The following is an 18,844-nucleotide window of genomic DNA, read 5'->3' on the forward strand; positions in this document are numbered from 1 at the left end:
ATCTTGTATATAAAGGTATATTTCATTTTAACCAGAGGTTTAAATCATATGGTCTGTGTGTTGGGCTCAGTCCCCAAACATGTGCCTGTAAGTTGTTTGGGATAACTTGAATTCGTTTCCAAATTGAGAAATCAGATTCTCCGTGAACATCCAGATTTGTGATTTCTCTCAAAAAAACCACAACCCCGGTCCTGCCTTTCCACGTAGCAGCTCTTGGTGGTTTCTCAGGAGCAGCTACTCCCTCTGATGGGGCCGTGTTCTCCCTTCACTGTGGTCCTACCCTATTAGCTCTTCCCACCCAGGGTTCTGGTGCCGGTCAGCAGTGTGTGTGCCTCATCTCTTCTCCTGCCCGGACTGCTTCACTCATAGGCTCTGCCTGTTCTTCAAAGGCTTTGGGGGTTTTGAGCCCTAATTTAAACTATTAATTGGTGTCCTTCTTTATCTTCTTCTTGTCGTATAGGTCTTTTTCAAAGAGATTTTCCTGAACATTTTAGAAACATCAACAAGTTCTTTTGAGCACAGGTGGATGGTCATTCAGACCCTGACAAGGATCTGTGCAGGTATTTTCACCCTGAGGGTGCTCATCTATTTGACTTGCCCAGAAACACTTCTGATGCTTTCATTCTCCAAAGTCCAGGTTAAGACCTTTAACTCCTCCTTTTAGCGTTTTAATGAAGTGCTGAGGAAATCATTACCTTAAAGGCTACTGCTAGCCTAATGACCCACTCAGACTGGTTTGCCCAGGACTTTCTGATTCTAGCATGGAAAGTCCCACGTCCTGGGAAACCCCGTAATCCTGGAAAACCAGGACACTTGTCACCCTACCTACAAGCTGAACGTGGTTTGTAAGTCACAGGGTCCTGGGTCTTGGTGCTGCCAACCCTTGATTGGATGCTAAGGTAAATGTGTATTTCCCTTACACCGTACAATTGTGTAGCTATAAACCGAGCATCTATTTGTTATCTGAGTAACTGCATAAAAGTTACACAACTTTAAGAATTGGATCGGGCAGTTGTTCTCCCTTTTTTTGATGAGGAAAGTGAGCTGTAGAGAGGTGGAAGCAGCCGCCTAAGATTTCATTTAGTACCAGGGCAGGCCTAGAAAGAGGGCCTTCCATGCTCCTGGTCCTTCCAACATGCATTTCCAGAGTGAGGTGTGTCCAGCCTGAGTTAGTAATTCACTGGGAAAAGTTTTTTACCAAGGAATCTCATTTAATAAGATAATGTAACTACTGTCTGTGTTCAGTCAGAATTTCTAATATCCATGTGTTATTTTCCAAGATGCCCAGTGTGTTGTAGATATTTATGTCAACTACGACTGTGATTTAAATGCTGCTAACATTTTTGAGCGCCTCGTAAACGATTTATCCAAAATCGCTCAGGGAAGAAGTGGACACGAGCTGGGAATGACACCTCTGCAGGTACAAACACTGAGAACATTCATTTATAATTTAAAGTTCATTCATTTCAGTAAACATTTGTCGAGAGTCACGGTGTGCCAGGCACTGTCCTTGGTGCTGGGAATACACCAGTGAAAAAAACACACGCACATCCATGTGCACAATTGCTGTGGTCCCAACACTTAAAAGCAAACAATGAAGAAGTAAGCCTCAGAGAAAAATAAAGCAGGGACGATAGAGAAGGGATGTTGGAGGTGAGGGTGGTGCCATTTTTAATGGGGCATCAGGGTAGTCTCCCTGAGAAGGTGACACTTGAGCTGAGACCTGTAGGAAGCGAGTTCACTCTGTCACCTTTCCATAGATCATGTGAAAACAGGATCCCAGACTCCAGTAAAGGCAAAGGAGATTGCTTCTTATTAGATTCCCTCATTATTAGGGTGCCTACAAAGAGAATAGGATTCTTAACCTGAGGTCTCTGAATAAACTGGTCAGAAGGTCTGTGAGCCACCTGGAATTATATATAGAATTTTGGTGTTTGGGCATTTTTCCTAGATGAAGGTCCATAGTTGTCATTAAATTCACAGAGAGAGATCCGTACTATTTTAGATGCTGTTTTGAGTCTAAAATATTTGCTTTTTTTTTTTTTGGCTGTGTGTCTTATGGGATGTTACCTCGACCAGGGATTAAACTCCTAACCACTAGGCCACCAGGGTACTGCAACATTTTTTAAGACATTTACAACTTGCATTCAACTTTTAAGAAATGCTACTTAAAAAAAAAACAGTATTTTTATTTACTTGCAGAATAAGCCTTAAAATGGAATGCTTTTGTGGGTGTTTAGGGGATAATGGTATGTCCACAATCATTCATCTGCTGCACAAGATTCTTTTCTCTTTTTTCAGGGGCACTAGTTAAGACCCTCTTATTTATTTTTTTAAATGGTATTTTTAAGTGTTTTGTTTAAACAAGCAATGAATGAGGACTTTCTTTTAAAAAATCCAGATAATACTCTGTTTTAGGAATGCACACATCCCATATTTTTGCTGCTGGGGAGTTTGTAATGAACACCTTTAAAGATGTTCATGGTTTTTGCAGTGAGCCGTCAATATTTATGTCACCCATTAGCTTTTCCTTGGGTTAATAGCACCGAATGTCAGTGCTTATCTCATGTCGTCTCAGGATTCCTGGAGCCCTCTAGATGTCGGCACTTAATTTATCTGCTGAGTCTCTGTGTCGTGTCACTTTCGTCCTTTAGGAGCTCAGTCTGAGGAAGAAAGGCCTGGAGTGCCTCGTGTCCATCCTCAAGTGCATGGTGGAGTGGAGCAAAGACCTGTATGTGAATCCCAACCACCAGGCCAGCCTCGGTGAGAGACCCCTGCTGCAAACAGCCTCCCCATCCAGCCCTCATGCCCACCACGCACAAAAGGCTACTCACGTCATTGGGAGAAGCTATCCTGATATAGGTGTCTTAGAGTTAGCAGAACACTTTCATTTGCAAACTATGTGAAGTATTTTAAATGTTCTGTTTTTTCATCCATCTGGAATTTGGGGGGGAATAGTGTGAGTTGTGCTTAAACTCAATTTTTCCAAAAGGGGAGCCAGTTATTCTAACATTTTTAAAGTAGTCTCTCCTTCCCTCACTGATTTGAAGCACCACTGATTTGGTTTATGATATACCAAATTCTCTTGTGTGCGTAAGTCTGTTTCTGAATATTCTGTTTTATTGATTTGCCTGTTCTTGCACCAATACCATGCCTTTCAAATGCCTAGAGTTCTTAGCAGTGAACTTTAATACCTGCTAGGACAGGTCCTCCTGTTCATTGTTCCTTAAGTGTCTTGACTGGTTTTGTACTTTTATTCTTTCATGTGAATTTTAGCATTAGCTTATCAAGTTCCACAAACAAGTAAGTTGTTAAGTAAAGTAACTGAGTGAGATCAAGGTGCTCATGACCCTTACGGTACAAACTTTATTGTTACAGGTCTGGGAAAGGGAACTGCAGAGGCAAACCTCACCTCAGCCGTGTCTCTGTCCCATCTGTTTATTTGGTTTCTTTTGCTTTTATGTCATCGCAGGTCAGGAGAGGCCCACGGATCAGGAAATGGGGGACGGGAAAAGCCTTGACATGGCGAGACGGAGCAGCGTGACATCCATGGAGTCCACGGTGTCCTCGGGGACTCAGACGGCCGTCCAGGATGATCCAGAACAGTTTGAGGTCATCAAGCAACAAAAGGAGATGATTGAACACGGCATTGACCTGTGAGTGTGGCTGTCACTCTAGCTGAATCTCTTGGGAACCTGGCACTGACTCCTCAAGACGAAATGCCTGTTTCCAGAGACTAGTGCTGGCACTTGTGCCCAGGCCTGATCAGACTGGGCTGAGAGTGAGTGTGTGTGAGAGAGAAATTTAATAGCTTTGTGCGGTTGTTGCCTGGTCTTTCCCCCGCCCAATTAAAAAAGTCAAACCAGTTTAGAAAATACAGAAAAGCATAAAGCAAGAATGTTAAAATCACTCATACAATTACTACCTAGAGGAAATCACCTTTAGTAACACTTTTTTCTAACTGTGTATTGTGAAAAATTTCAACATACAGAAAAATTAACTTTTGCCATATCAGTGTTATCTGTGTATTTTTTTCCTGAACCATTTGAAAGTAATTTGTAGCCATCATAATATTTCAGCTGTACATAGTTGAGAAATAAGGACAGTCTCCCATATAACCACATCATCATCATTACAATCACTGGTAAATCATGTTTCTTTTCAGTTTTTTTATACACAAAAGTACATACACACACAATCTCACATCCTGTCCAACTTCTGAATGATTAATTTTGTAAACTCAGTTTATTTTAAAAGTTGATGTTATAATACTCATTTATTAATTAAAATGTTGATCTCCTCATTTCCACTCTCACCATCCCTGCATCCCTCCCAGTCTGTTCTCCCACAGCAGTTAAAGGAATCTTTTAAAAACTTAAATCAGGTCTTGTCACTCCCTGCCTACAGTCATTGCAGGTTTCCCATTTCCTCCCCACAGCCCGATCCAGCCTCCAGCCTCCCTCACTGACCTCATCCCCTTTCAGTACTCCTGGGTCACAAGGGGCGTTTCAGTCCCTTGAACACCTCAAGCTTTTTGCACTATTGCACCTTCTGCTTAGAATATTCTTGGATCTTTTTCATTCTTCGGGCTTGGCAAAGCATCTCTTCCTGAAAGAGGCCCCCTGTAACCACACTCTCTGAACAGTTCCGAGGTAGTCTCTGTCCCTGCACCATAGTCATAGCCTGTCCTCACAGTCCTTTCCACAGTTTGTGCTTATACATGAAGATCATTCCCCAATGCATGGCCTGGTAAATAACAAGTTGAATTTATACGTCAATTAAGTTTGCCTGCCTTTAACAGAAAATCCAGAAATAACAGTGCTTAAGCACCATTAAAGGAAATCCCACAGGGGACAGGCTAGGATAGTTGCAGTGACTCTTAGGGACGTCAGAGACCCAGGCTCCTTTTATCTTTCTGCTTCACCATCTTGAATACAGTTTTCATCTTCAGTGTTGCCTCATGGTTTAAGAGGACTGCTGGAGCTCCAGTCATCACACATATATTCTGGGGAAGAAGGGGAAAGAGCAAAAAATGTACACCTCCCTGCCAAGTCAGCTTTGTTTAAGGATCCTTCCTAGAAGTATCCACACCACTTCTGCTCATCTCTCACTGGCCAGAACTTTATCACATGGCCGTACTTTGTCTAAGGGAGGCAGGGGAATGTAGTTCTTATCCCAGATAGTTGTGTGCCCAGCTAAACATCTAGGCTTTATTAGTGTCGGAGAAGAGGAGAATGGATGACAACCAGCAGATTCTGTTAAAGCTAGGTCAAAAATTAAAAAGCGGAATTGAGAAAAACTACCAGGACACACAGTTCGTGCTGTTACTGTAATTTGCCTCAAATGCTAGCTTTTTTCTATCCTCCAGAGTTTGAAATAAGCAACCTGTGTCCCATCTCTTGAAAAAGGTTCAATAAGAAACCCAAGAGAGGGATCCAGTATCTCCAGGAGCAGGGCATGCTGGGAACATCAGTTGAAGACATTGCCCAATTCCTGCACCAGGAGGAGCGGCTTGATTCTGTAAGACTGGGGGCTGGATACGCGCATGTGGGCTCTTTCGGGTGATTCTGAGACCTTTCGGCTTTAACCTAGAGACTGGCCGACCCTGAGTGCAGTGCTAGTGTCCACACCCCTGCTTACAGCAGTCCTATTTACCCCTTTGGCCAGTGTTGCAAAAAGTTCTTTAAAGGGAATAAACCAGCCTCCTGACAGGTGGTTGTGTATTTGGTGGGACAGTGTCAGAGCTAAAAGTGTCACTTGGCTGCTAGAAATTGTTCTGGGTGCTTGTTGGCAGCTCACCTCCCTCCTGAGTGTGCCCCATCATTCCTCCACTTTTCAGTCTCCTGTGCCTCCCCGCTTCCTTCGTGGCGGGACAGTCTGAACCTGGAATGGTTGGGTGGGTGGGCAGGCTCGGGGAGTCGCCTAACTTTTCTAGCAGTTCAGCCCATTCTGGGTGTTCAGAGCCGGGGCATTCGGGCCCCCCCTCCCCGCCTTCGACTGAAGTGTCTTTCACTGGGTGTTCATATTTGACAATTTGTAGGTATGAGTGAGTGTGTATGTTTCAGACCCAAGTAGGTGATTTTCTGGGAGAAAGCATGAAGTTCAACAAGGAGGTGATGTATGCCTATGTGGACCAACTTGACTTCTGTGAAAAGGAGTTTGTCTCAGCCCTGCGGACGTTTCTAGAAGGTTTCCGCCTACCTGGGGAAGCTCAGAAGATTGATCGGTTAATGGAGAAGTTTGCTGCAAGATACATAGAGTGCAACCAGGGGTGAGCACAGTGTTTAAGTCCCTTCTGCGCCCTCTTTTTGCCTTCCTCAGAGCACCAGTCTTAGCGTGGTTGGGGTTTAACCTGTGCCAAGCTATTAAAGTTTCTGTTCACTGTGTCTCACGTTAAGACCTCACCTTGACCATTCATGTCCCCTTTACAGGAGGTTGAGGACCAGAGAGGCTAAGTAACTTGCCCAAGACTACACAGCTAGAGCCCACGCTCTTAATTATGACAAAAGAGCAGTTCTGTGGGTTGAGAAGAGGCACTCAGGCATTTCTTCCCTAATCAAGAACAGCTCCCTGACTTAATATATGGGGTAGATCTGAAGAATTTTAGTTTTTCTTTGATTACATACTGATGAGCAGGTTACTGAAATGGCTCCGTAACTAATAAAACCCCACCTAAGTACATGATTTCATCTTGGGGCCTTTCTTCTTAACTTTTTTTTTTTTAATTAAAAAAATTTTTTTAATTCTTTTATTTTTAAAATAGTTTATTTTCCCTACAGTTCAATTTTTTAAATTATTATTTTACTTATTTTTGGCTGCGTTGGGTCTTCGTTGCTGCGCGCGGGCTTTCTCTAGTTGCGGCGAGCAGGGGCTACTCTTCGTTGCGGTGCACGGGCTTCTCATTGCGGGGGCTTCTGTTGCGGAGCACGGACTCTAGGTGCGTGGGCTTCATTAGTTGTGGCACGTGGGCTCACTAGTTGTGGCTCACAGGCTCTAGAGCACAGGCTCAGTAGTTGTGGTGCACAGGCTTATTTGCTCCGTGGCATGTGGGATCTTTCCCACACCAGGGCTTGAATCTGTGTCCCCTGCATTGGCAGGCAGATTCTTAACCACTGCACCACCAGGGATGTCCCTTGGGGCCTTTTTTGATAGGTAGTTCATTTTTGCGTAGGAAATGGAAATTGAAAGGAGAGCTAATAACCTTTATTAAACACCTCCTGTGTGCCAGCCATGCCGTGAGTTTTACATGCATTTCATCTTAATTAATGGTAAGCCTGGGAGGTAGTATCCCTGTTTTATAGGTGAGGAAACAGGCTCTGAGATAGTGAGCAACCTGTCCAAATATTAATCAGCTAGAAAGTAGCAGAGATTGAATATGAATTTGTCTGACTCAAAAAAGCTCATGCTCTTTCCTCTGAACATGAAGTTAAGAATGTCTGAATATACTGTGAACATGAAGTGGAAAATTTTCAGTGGAAACATTTTGAGAACAGTTTTGCCTCTTAAGTCAGCTTGGTTTTCATATTAATTGGTCCCAATCCTCCAGGCTGTCTCCATGAGATGACCTGGTCAGCAAAGGCAGCCTCTGGTTGTTTTAACCAAACAGGTTATTAGAATTTTCTGTGAAGACACAATTAGATGTTATTTACTTTAAACATATCTCTTATGTGGACCTAGAGACCTTGGTCTGTGTCCCCTAGTCGGTAAATATGTGACCCAATTAAATGTCACGTTAGAATGTAGACCTTTTACTGTGTTCTTCAGAACTTCTCCTTCTCCTGTTGGGGGCAGTTTGGATAGACAAGTTTTTCTTTAGCCTCACATATTGTAAGGCTGTGCATCCCCAAGTATTTGTCTTTCTTCTCTTGCCTAAGGTGAAAAAAGTCAGGGTTCACCAGCATATTGTTTATTAAAACAACATAAATATTTTTCTTTGTATTTCTGCTGTTAAATATTACAGTGCATAATGTAAACTTTTTTTTTTTTTTTGCGGTACGCGGGCCTCTCACTGTTGTGGCCTCTCCCGTGGCGGAGCAAAGGCTCCGGATGCGCAGGCTCAGCGGCCATGGCTCACGGGTCTAGCCGTTCTGCGGCATGTGGGATCTTCCCGGACCGGGACACGAACCTGTGTCCCCTGCATTGGCAGGCGGACTCTCAACCACTGCGCCACCAGGGAAGCCCTTATAATGTAAACTTTAAATGGCTAATAACTGGACAGGAGTTTTAGTCATCTTTCCACCCGGTGCCTAGCACACAGTAGATATTCTCAGGACTAGGACCAAGGTGAGGCAAGCGAAGCACTAAAGGTGCAGACTGTAAAGGGCCTCGTTCAGAGTCATGTGCTGTAGGGTCGGCACCTGGGAGTAGGGGGGTGCCTCGCTTGCCTCACCCTCGTCCCTGGCCCTGGAGGCTCCTTAAGGATTTTTTTTTAAAAATCGACTTGAAACTGCTTTATTCAAAGAAGTCTAAATCTGACACGTATTCTTAACTAGCTTTTTCTACACTCTGGATCATTAGTTATCATTCAGTGATGATGAAAGCATCCTGAAGAGCAGTTGGCCTGCTCTGAGAGAAGCACATCTCCTTGAGCACTGCACCCTTCCAGCCTCGGCTCCGTGTGTGTTCTCACATCTGGAATCTTTTTTTTTTTTTCAGGCAGACTCTATTTGCTAGTGCTGACACTGCATATGTCCTAGCATATTCAATTATTATGCTAACTACAGACTTGCACAGCCCTCAGGTAAAATATTTTAATGATACATATACTATAGTGGCTAAATAAGGAGCTTTATTTGGGCCATTGGCTATCTTCTAAATGGGTTCTTAATTTTTTTAAATTTCAGGTAAAAAATAAAATGACAAAAGAGCAGTATATTAAAATGAATCGGGGTATCAATGATAGTAAAGATCTGCCTGAAGAATATCTCTCAAGCATCTATGAAGAGATAGAAGGCAAGAAAATTGCGATGAAAGAAACAAAAGAACACACGATTGCAACCAAATCTACTAAGCAGAGTAAGGTCTAATGGCAAATTATTTCTATTAATTCCAATTTTCGAGTGTATCGGAATGCATGATTAAGTTCCCTGGTGATAGATTTAATTTGCATATCTAGCTATCTAAATAAGAAATGTGATTAAATTAGTTATTATGATTATGTTGGTGCTTTCGTAATATCACCTAATCTTCTTGCTAGATTTGTAATTAGTTACAAGATGGAATTTAAAATAATCTGAGAGCTAAATTATTCCCCAAAAATGTTCCTTAAAACTCTGCTATAATACCAGTGGTGATTGTGCCAACCTTGATTAGAATTCTCTCAGTTAACACCCCTGTGAAGCTATCAGTTTCTTTATTTGAGAGGCAGCAGTGTGTATGGTTTAGAGCAGGGGTCCCCAACCCCCGGGCCACAGACTGGTAGCAGTCCGCAGCCTGTTAGGAACCGGGCCGCACAGCAGGAGGTGAGCGGCAGGCCAGCGAGTGAAGTTCCATCTGCATTTACAGCTGCTTCTCATCGCTCGCGTTACCGCCTGAGCTCCGCCTCCTGTCAGCATTATGGTGACTTGTATAATTATTTCATTATATATTACAATATAATAATAATAAAGTGCACAATAAATGTAATGCGCTTGAGTCATCCCGAAATCATCCCCTCCCCCCAGGTCCGTCGAAGAATTGTCTTCCACGAAACCCGTCCCTGGTGCCAAAAAGGTTTGGGGACCGCTGGTTTAGAGCATGGGCTCTAGAGCCATGCTGCCTGGATTCAGGTCCCAGCTCTACTGCTTAGTTGTGTGACCCTGGGCAAGTCACTTAATGTCTTTGTGCCTCATTTCCCATCAGTAAAATGGCGATAATACTTGCAACAGACTCATGTAGTGGTCCTCATGAGCGTTTGTGAGTTAATTGTTGTAAATCTTTTGAAACAGAGCCTGGCACATGGCAAGCGCTTAGTGAATGTTAGCTGCTATTATTCTCTTATTTCTTTGTAGGTGTCGCTAGTGAAAAGCAGCGACGGCTACTATACAATTTGGAGATGGAGCAAATGGCTAAAACAGCCAAAGCCCTGATGGAGGCTGTGAGCCACGCCAAAGCCCCATTTACGAGTGCCACTCACCTGGACCATGTCCGGCCAATGTTCAAAGTGAGTATCCTGAGAAGTTAGGACACAGCTAAGCCTGATTCTAGAGCTGACCAGCCAGAAGCTCACCAGCGAGTTTATAATGGTGAAGAGATTGAGGAGAGGAAAAGGCCAAGCCTGGGTGTGTCTTTCTGGACAGCAACTAAAGCAAGTCCTTCTTAGAAGCCCTGTGACGATGCTAGGGATACGTCAGCATGGGCTTTACCATCAAAACATCTGGTTTAAACCCTGCTTTTGCCACTTTGTCGCTCTGTGACCATGGTGAGGTTATTCAGCCTCTCTCTGTTCATCGTCTGTGAAATGGAGACAAATACAGAGTGCTACAGGGCTGCCGGGGGGGTTGAATGAATTAATTCAGGCATAAGAGACAGTTTTATTGTGACATCTCATCTCAGTGGCCTCAGGGTTAGTTTATCAGATGAAATTATGTAGAAGTAAAAGACAATATCCTAAGATCTCTTTTTTAAATGCCTAGAAAAGGTACACTTTCTAAATACATAGGACTCATGTTTTTCTCCAAGATGTTTTTATAGTAACTGTTAATATCCTGTTAGTTGATCAATTCTAGATTTTTGTGAGCTTTTATTTTCAGGGAATTCACAAGAAACTTGGAGGAAGAGTAAAGTCTAAATAATTTGAATTAGGAACCTTTCAATAAACAAAGTTTATAGAACACAAGTTGCTTATAGATTTCACCTTGCATGCCGGCCTCTGATTAGTGATGGATGCCTGCTGCACTGTGTAAAGGATTCTCGAGCCCTGATTAGACTCAGCAGGGAGTGGGATCTCTGATTGATCAGTGATGTCTGCCATGAGCACAGATAGATATGCTGGTGGCACACTAGCCGCATGTTTGCCATTCTTCCTTTAGAACTGTACGTTTAGTAAATGGCATATCTATAGTGACAGCTTTGACCACAGTTGAGGAGGAATTATTTTACTTTGTGAATGAATCAAAGTAGCAGTGAACTTGGCATCCTGGCTGTGCTCATAACTAACAGTGTGGCCTCTAAGTGCTCTTCCACACTGAGATTCTAGACGTTATTGAAACCTTCCTTCCTTGGTAGCTGGTGTGGACGCCACTGTTGGCAGCCTACAGCATCGGACTGCAGAACTGTGACGACACTGAAGTGGCCTCCCTGTGTTTGGAAGGCATCCGATGTGCAATCCGGATTGCCTGCATCTTTGGAATGCAGGTGGGTATAAGCACAGCTCCAGAGATACTGGTGGGCCATTTTCTTTCAGATTTGGAAAAATTTAGAAATTATCAGACATTTCCAATTAGCCAGAAACATATCAGCAAACTCCGTACTCATGCCCACCAAGAGGAAGCCCACAGATTTGTGCTGGCAACAGCCTCATTAGGGGAAAAAACTGGAGGTTTGGATTAAAACCTTCTTTGAAGATAGGTGGGGTCCAAGCTACTTAATTGGATTTGACAAAACAGCCTTCCTATCCATCTGGCTAACTGCCTGCCCTGGTGCTTAAAATATTGTTTTTCGTTTTAAAAGCAGCTTATTGTTTTAATTTCCCTTATCTCCAGGTCTTCTCTGGGGGAAATAAATAGTTCAATGCACAATGAATATGTCTGTAAATCTTTTGAATCTTGACAAACTCAAATAAGCAAATAAGCAAAATACAGTTCTCAAAATGTTAGGAAATCAGGAAGTTGTCAGTCCCATGTATCATTTTCTAAATCACTAAGAATTGGCACCCATTTATGTTGAAAAACTCAGTCTTCTGTTCCCATTTATCTTACAGTTAGACATTTTCTTTTGTACCAAGACCCCGGGCTTTGACATCAGACAGTCTGGGTTTCAAACCTCAGCTCTGCTGCTTCTCTAGCATTGGTCTAGCTAACTTCTCCCTAAGACACCCTTTATTTCCTCATTTGTAAACTTAAGAACATAGACCTACCTTGCAGGGTTGTTGTAGAAATTAGCATTTATGTGACAGTCTTAGCATTCAGCAGACTCCTCCCCTACTCCCTCCGAAGGGAATGGAACGTGAACATCAGTTTGAGGTCGGCTGCAAAGGAGAGACTAGTTCTCAAACACGAGATGGGCTGTTCGGGTAGCGGGAGGATAGCAGCGTGGAGTAGCTGGTGTGTTAATGTACGTAAAGCCTGTCGACGTGCGTACAGAAGGCGGCAGAGGATCCAGTGCTCGGTCCCTTCAGTGTGAAAACGGTCTTGCTCAGGGCGGGATCTCAGCGTTCCCTCTCGGCTTCCCTTACAGCTGGAACGAGATGCTTACGTTCAGGCTCTCGCGCGCTTCTCCCTGCTGACGGCCAGCTCCAGCATCACAGAGATGAAGCAGAAGAACATCGACACCATAAAGACGCTCATCACGGTGGCTCACACGGACGGCAACTACCTCGGGAATTCCTGGCACGAGGTGTGTGTTTCTTTGAAAGCCTGGGGTTGCCTTTTCTTAGTGAGGATGAATCCCAGCTTTCCTTTGATTCAGAACCAGTCTCTCTTTGGTCGATTCCATTTTCCTTGAAGTCAAGCCTAACTTTAACTGGGTTTTGTCTCATTCCTCAAATACATCATGTATCAGAAAAGTCAGACTCCCTGGGGCGTGGTGGGTGAAGTGCCTCAGATGGGCCACCTCACAAGGTGCTCCTGTCCCCGGTGGCCAGTGTCCACACGGAGAGCACTTCTGTTGTGGCAGCTTCCTTCCCACTTTTCCCAAGTCCTTATGTACCTCCTGAGAGCTCTTACCACCAGGGAGTAGATTTAAGACAAAGCCAAGGAGCCCGATTTCTCCTGAGTGTATCAGAAAAGAGATGGTCAGCATCTACAATGAGCCATTAGGGAAATTGCCAGTGGTTTCACGTTTTTATTTAACTAAACCATATTCTAAGAGTTTTACATAAGGATATAATTATCCATGTGCACAAACAGGTGTTTGAAAGGTTGTTCATGGAAATTTTAGTCGTTCAAGGGAAAAATTAAGTTAGAAACAGCCTAGATGTCCCAACAATGAGAGATTGCTCTTTTTTTAAAAAGTGTGCTGCACCACTCCTTAGAATGCTGTGTGGCCATTTAAAATGATGTTGCTGAGGGACTTCCCTGGCAGCCCAGTGGTTAAGACTACGCCTTCCAATGCAGGGGGTGCAGGTTCGATCCCTGGTCAGGGAGCTAAGATCCCACATGCCTTGTGGCCAAAAACCCAGAACATAAATCAGAAGCAATATTGTAACAAATTCGATAAAGACTTTAAAAATGATCCACATCAAAAAAAAATCTTAAAAAAAATATAAATAAAACCAAACGAAACAAAATAAAATAACGTTGCTGAAGGGAGAGACAGCTGGACATGACATGCTCCCTGATGGAAGCACACAATACCTCCTAAGAAATGTTTTTGCCTAAAACTCCAACCTGAGTCAATTCAAGCCTCCACTGTCAGTTTAAAGGAAATGTAGGGGACAGAGGAACACAATAAATGGTATCATGAGAATGCAGCGTGCAAACTCTAGGATACGACAGAGCCTCAGAGCCAGTGACCAGGTTCTTCAACAAATACATTGCATGGAAAATAGTAGGTGGTTGGGGGTGAGGCGGGGGCGGGCCTGTGGATTAAAAGACTTCAGAGAAAAAGGTAAAGATGTTATTAAACACTGTCTAATACTGTGGGAAGGTGATCACAGTATATTAAATTGAAAAATCGTTATAAACATTGTGAGGCTTCGTCCCTCATGCCAGACGTGCACAGAAAATGGATTTGAAAAGATAAACAGGAATGTTAACATCCTATCTGTGTGATAGCGTTATAGAGGCGATTTATTTTCTCTTTTTCCTAAAGTTTTCTAATTTCTCTACTGTCTGTACGTATTACTTTTTGTTTTAGAGAGAAAGCTGTGAAAGAGTAGAGGTGAGGGCATGGAGAGTGGTGGGGACTGTTATGACCTAGAAAGAAAATTGTTATCAGCCTCCTCCTGCCATGGGGATCATGTGGTTCAGGGGGAAGGCCTAGCGCCAGACGACTGGCATCCAGTCTGGGTATCATCCTTTTCCTGCCTGTATGACATGGCAAGTTGCTTAGTCTTCGAGCCTCATCTTCCTCCTCTCTACAGCCTTCATAGGGTTGTTCTGAGAAAAAAGGGGGTTAACATGTGGAAAAGGGCTTACAACTGCATTTGGCAAGTAGTAAGAACTCAGTAGGTATTAGCTGTCATGGTCATCATGATCGTCATCATCATGGCACATACCTCAGTCCCTTTTCACCGAATGTTTACTTTCTCGGTCACCACTCTGGAGTATTCCATATTAGAAAAGAGGGGGGGGCGGGGCAGTGGTGTAGTTTTGAGTTGTGCGCTTATTTAAGAAATAATTTCCTGTTTTCTGAGTCGTGATACCTAGTGCATCAATAAATAGCTGCTTTCTCTCCTAGAACTTTCTTTTTTCTTTAACCTGAGAGATATGGTGAAGGTGGGGTTTCTGCCAGTTGCCAAGTATATAGCAGCATCTGGAAATGTTAAAAATGAATCAGCCACCTATTTGATATGCAGAAACCTTGAGAAATCAGGTTGGAATCAGTAAGTCCTCGGCCACAAGTGTTATTGACCTACTTGAGATTCCAGCTTCTGGAAAAGGGAGGACACTAGTAGTTTACTAGTAATAATTTAACAGTATTATGCTGTGTGGAACAGTCAGGGGTTGGCTCTCTCTGGCCGAATTAAGTACCTTTCTCAGTCAAGGGGAAGGCAGTTTATAAGTGAAAATACTCAGCAGTGCTCAGTGGTATAGTGGAGTCCCATACTCTGGGATTAGACTGTAGGTCACCATGAAAAGCAAAACTCAGCTTTAGTCAGAAGTCCCCATGGAAATTCCTTAGGAAGGGTTTACCTAGAGGTCTACATGCCGTCGTCCCTCAGTAAGTTTTAAGCAGCCAGTTTTTGCTCCAGTAGAAGTTGAAACCAATCTCTGTTTCTTCGGGTAAGCTCCAGGTGAGAGACGGCCTGTGCGCAGGGACGCGTTGTCAAGCACCTGCACCACCCCGTAGGGCTGGGAGATAGTCTTTTCTCCTACTGCACGCCATTCCAGGGCACATTCTCATCTATTTGATTACCCAAATAATAATCACCAACTATTTTAAGTGCTGGGGATTCAGCAGTGAACAAGACAGAGTTAATGCCCTGCTGGCTCTTAAGACAGAGAACAAAACAAATATCTGGCATAATGCCAAAAAGTAGTCAGTGCTAAGGAAAAAAATATGCGTGGCCAGGGGAGGGTGTGTGACCTCAGGGCGGTCGAGGGAGGTCTGTCTGAGGAACACATGTCTGAGCTGGGAATCTAAGGGGTGAGCCATGGGGAGGAGCATAAGGAACACATTCAGGCATAAGGAACAGAGAGTGCAAAGACTCTGAGGTAGGACTAGACGTGTCGAGGTAAAGGAGCAGCAGGGAGGCTGGGGAGGCTAGTGTGTTGTATATCTGAGGGGTCGAGTGGAAGGGAGATGGGGGTGGCTGAGTCAGACTAGATGGTGCACTTACTGAGTGGCATGGTGGATGGAATCCCCTGCTCCAGTCAAATGCTTTTTCTTTTTTTATTGAGCACTTATTAAATTTGCATAACTAAACATCTGTGTAGCATAACTCTACTGTACCAGTTTTTCTTTTGCTCGTTTTCTCTTTCCCTTTTTAATAGTTAAAAAAAGAAAAAAAATAATGAAGTCTGTCTTCCAGACCCCCACTCAGAGGGTTGCCTAGCTGGAACTAAGGAAGCCAGTCTGAGACCCTCAGATTTTATTCTCACCTGAAAAGCTGCTTGTTTCAGAGAACTCTCTAGTGGCTAATTTAAGATGATAGTGCCCTTTTCAGCCAATGAAATGGGAACTCATCTCTTCACACCTTCTTTTCATCAGATCTTGAAATGCATCAGCCAGCTGGAGCTCGCTCAGCTGATAGGAACCGGTGTCAAGACACGCTACCTGTCTGGATCCGGGCGTGAAAGAGAAGGGAGCCTGAAGGGCCACACGTTGTCGGGAGAAGAGTTCATGGGCCTTGGCCTCGGTAAGATACCAGGCCCCCCAGCCAGCCGTCATGGACTCACAAGTTAACCGGCACGAAACCCTTCTTGTCTCATCAGGACTGTCCCGTAGATTGTCTCTTCCTTACGTGCCAGCTGACAGTATGTTTGTTGATGGAAGCGGAAGTGCTGCCTCAGCTCTCTAAATTGTGATTAAACTGTCGAGTAAATGCCTATTTTATCAACATCAGCAGGGTGCATTACTTTTCTTTCTATACATATAAATATGTTGGAGGGAAAGCCATCTGGTATTCGAGGAGTGGGTGTGTGTTATCTCTAGATTTTCAAAGGTAGATTCAACCTCTCTTCCATGTTCATCTTTTGTTAACTGATGTTCTTATCAAAGTAGAATTATTTCTGGCGATACAGTGAACTGAGAGACTCTCTTGTCCGTGATATAACAATAATAATAGTAAAAAGGGTAAACAAACATGCCAGGCCACATTCTAGGCACTCAGTTTATATATTTTAATTCGTTTAAACCTTGTAACAACTCAGTGAAATTGGGGCTGTTATCATCCCCATTTTGTAAATGAGGAAAGTGAGGTACAGAGGGTGAAGTGACTTGAACAAGGTGACATTATGAGGAAGTGGCAGAGGTAGGTTTCAAACCCAGGCCATTTGATGCGGAGAGCAGGCTTCCTAGGTCCCACACACAGTAGTACAGTATAAAAGCACAGACTCTGAAATTGGGGGAGGGGTAATAGCATCTACTTCTTGGGGTGTATATGAGGGTGACTGGAGTGAAATCCTAGAGAGCTTTCCAGACCTTCTGCGTGTGGAAACCATTACATGTTCTAGGAGTGCTGAGTTAGTATTGATCAATTTGAATTTGTTTCCCTAAAAAGAGACATTTAATACTATAAAAATGTAAAAGACGCTTAAGAAAGGGAGATGAATGGTACAAGCCAGGGAGCCTCTAATAAGAATGTATTCTGAATGCCAAATGCCAAAACCTGAGTTTAATTTTATTCTGTCATCATTGGGGGGTTTTTTGTTTGTTTTGCCTGCAAACCATTCTCACTTATGTTTCTTGTCTGTGCATATTGGATATCACAGCATACTTTGTTCTAAATACTTCACTGTTTTGGAAACACCGTTGATTTTGTGCATTGTGTTTCAGGTAATTTGGTGAGTGGTGGAGTGGACAAAAGACAGATGGCCAGCTTCCAGGAATCAGTCGGTGAGACCAGCTCACAGAGTGTGGTCGTAGCTGTAGACAGGTAATGATTTTCTTCTCCAGTGAAGCTGGACTACCCAGTGGCTTGGCATCTTCTGTATATTTACTGGGTATGAATGATCACTAATTTGTTTGACTGTTGTAAGTATTGTCAGTTCTAGATTACTCAAACTAGGAAAGATTAAAAGTGGCACACATGATCCACAGCTACTAATTACCTTCACATTCGTTTGGATTTTGATCTTGAATTGTATCATAACCTTTTTTAAAATTATAACTGTGACCAAATTATTTCAAAAACAAGAGTTTTTCCTTGTGCTAGTGTTTTAAATCACCTTGTTTCCTTAGTGTAGAAATTACTTTTTAAAAAATTTCAAGAAGAGTTTTGGATTTAAGCCTACCCATGAGTGAGAGTTGGACAAGTTGACATCTCCATTTCTTTTTCCTCAAAACCTTCCCACTGTTTCTGTTCACTTAAAACTTGACCTAAACATCCAGGAGAAATACAGGTATTCCCATTTGAAGATATTCATTATATATGAGGGCTTAAAATAGGAATTTTCTTAAAATCAACAAACCTCTGAAAACTACCATTGATTAATCATGTACATTAAATATAGATAATTCTGAAATGATAGCAGTATAGAATTTATGACATAATTTGTATTGCTCTCAGAACAATTTTCCTAGAATTTTAAACTCTTCATCAGCATATTTTGATCACCTTGCTCTTGTTGCTTTTCTGCTTCTCTCCAACAGAGATATTGTCTGTAATGTACTTTTGATGAGTTTTCCCTACTTTTCCCCTTAGGTTTAGGCTAATACAACAAAATGTTTGTTGTACCATTAACCGCACATTTCTTTCCTGTTTTTCTGCCTTAGCCAGATAGTGCGCAATAGTAACTTGCCTAGCACCTTTTTGTGTGCTGTTAAATTGTTTTAAGTTGAGATATAATTCATACACCATAAGACTTACTCTTTTTAAAATGTACAATTCAGTGGTTTTTAGTATATTCAGAGTTGTGCAAGCATTACCACTATCTAATTTCAGAGCATTTTCATCACCCCCAATAACGAAGCCCTGCATTTATTGCAGTTGCTCCCCATTTCCTCTCCCGCCGTTCCTGTAACCACTGATATACTTTCTGTTTGTGTAGGTTTGCCGATTCTGGACATTGTTGAATTGTCTATTTCTCCCGTTTAATTCTGTGGTTTTTGCCTCATGATTTTGGGGCTCTGTTGTTAGATGCACATACGTTTATAATTGTTAGGTTTTCTTGACAGATTAAACTTTTTATCATTATAAAATGTTCTTTGTCTTTAGTAATGATTTTAGTCTTAAGTCTACATTGTCTGATATCAGTGCAGCTACTCTTGTTCTCTTTTGGTTACTGTTTGCATGCTGTGTCTTCTTTCCTACTTTTACTTTCAACCTATTTGTGTCTTTGAAGCTAAAATGAGATTGGCAGGATGAATGAAAATAAACATG

General features: G+C 42.8%; 1 protein-coding gene across 5 annotated transcripts in view; it reads left to right on the forward strand.

Moving 5' to 3' along the window:
- ARFGEF2 (ARF guanine nucleotide exchange factor 2) overlaps positions 1-18,844 on the forward strand; it is a gene marked incomplete at its 5' end in the record, with an annotated part of 96,899 nt that overhangs the window by 43,805 nt on the left and 34,250 nt on the right. For all 5 annotated transcript variants that reach the window (XM_079719569.1, XM_079719565.1, XM_079719566.1 and 2 more), the window contains 13 exons: positions 461-560; positions 1,281-1,420; positions 2,655-2,763; positions 3,473-3,656; positions 5,409-5,520; positions 6,066-6,271; positions 8,656-8,740; positions 8,844-9,015; positions 9,990-10,141; positions 11,206-11,334; positions 12,376-12,534; positions 16,012-16,159; positions 17,299-17,398. In XM_079719569.1, coding sequence (XP_079575695.1) covers positions 461-560; positions 1,281-1,420; positions 2,655-2,763; positions 3,473-3,656; positions 5,409-5,520; positions 6,066-6,271; positions 8,656-8,740; positions 8,844-9,015; positions 9,990-10,141; positions 11,206-11,334; positions 12,376-12,534; positions 16,012-16,159; positions 17,299-17,398 — 1,796 coding nt within the window. The remainder of the gene's footprint in view (positions 1-460; positions 561-1,280; positions 1,421-2,654; positions 2,764-3,472; positions 3,657-5,408; positions 5,521-6,065; positions 6,272-8,655; positions 8,741-8,843; positions 9,016-9,989; positions 10,142-11,205; positions 11,335-12,375; positions 12,535-16,011; positions 16,160-17,298; positions 17,399-18,844) is intronic.

This window comes from Hyperoodon ampullatus (genome assembly GCF_949752795.1).
Source record: "Hyperoodon ampullatus genome assembly, chromosome: 14".
In the NCBI taxonomy this organism is placed as follows: Eukaryota; Metazoa; Chordata; class Mammalia; order Artiodactyla; family Ziphiidae; genus Hyperoodon; species Hyperoodon ampullatus.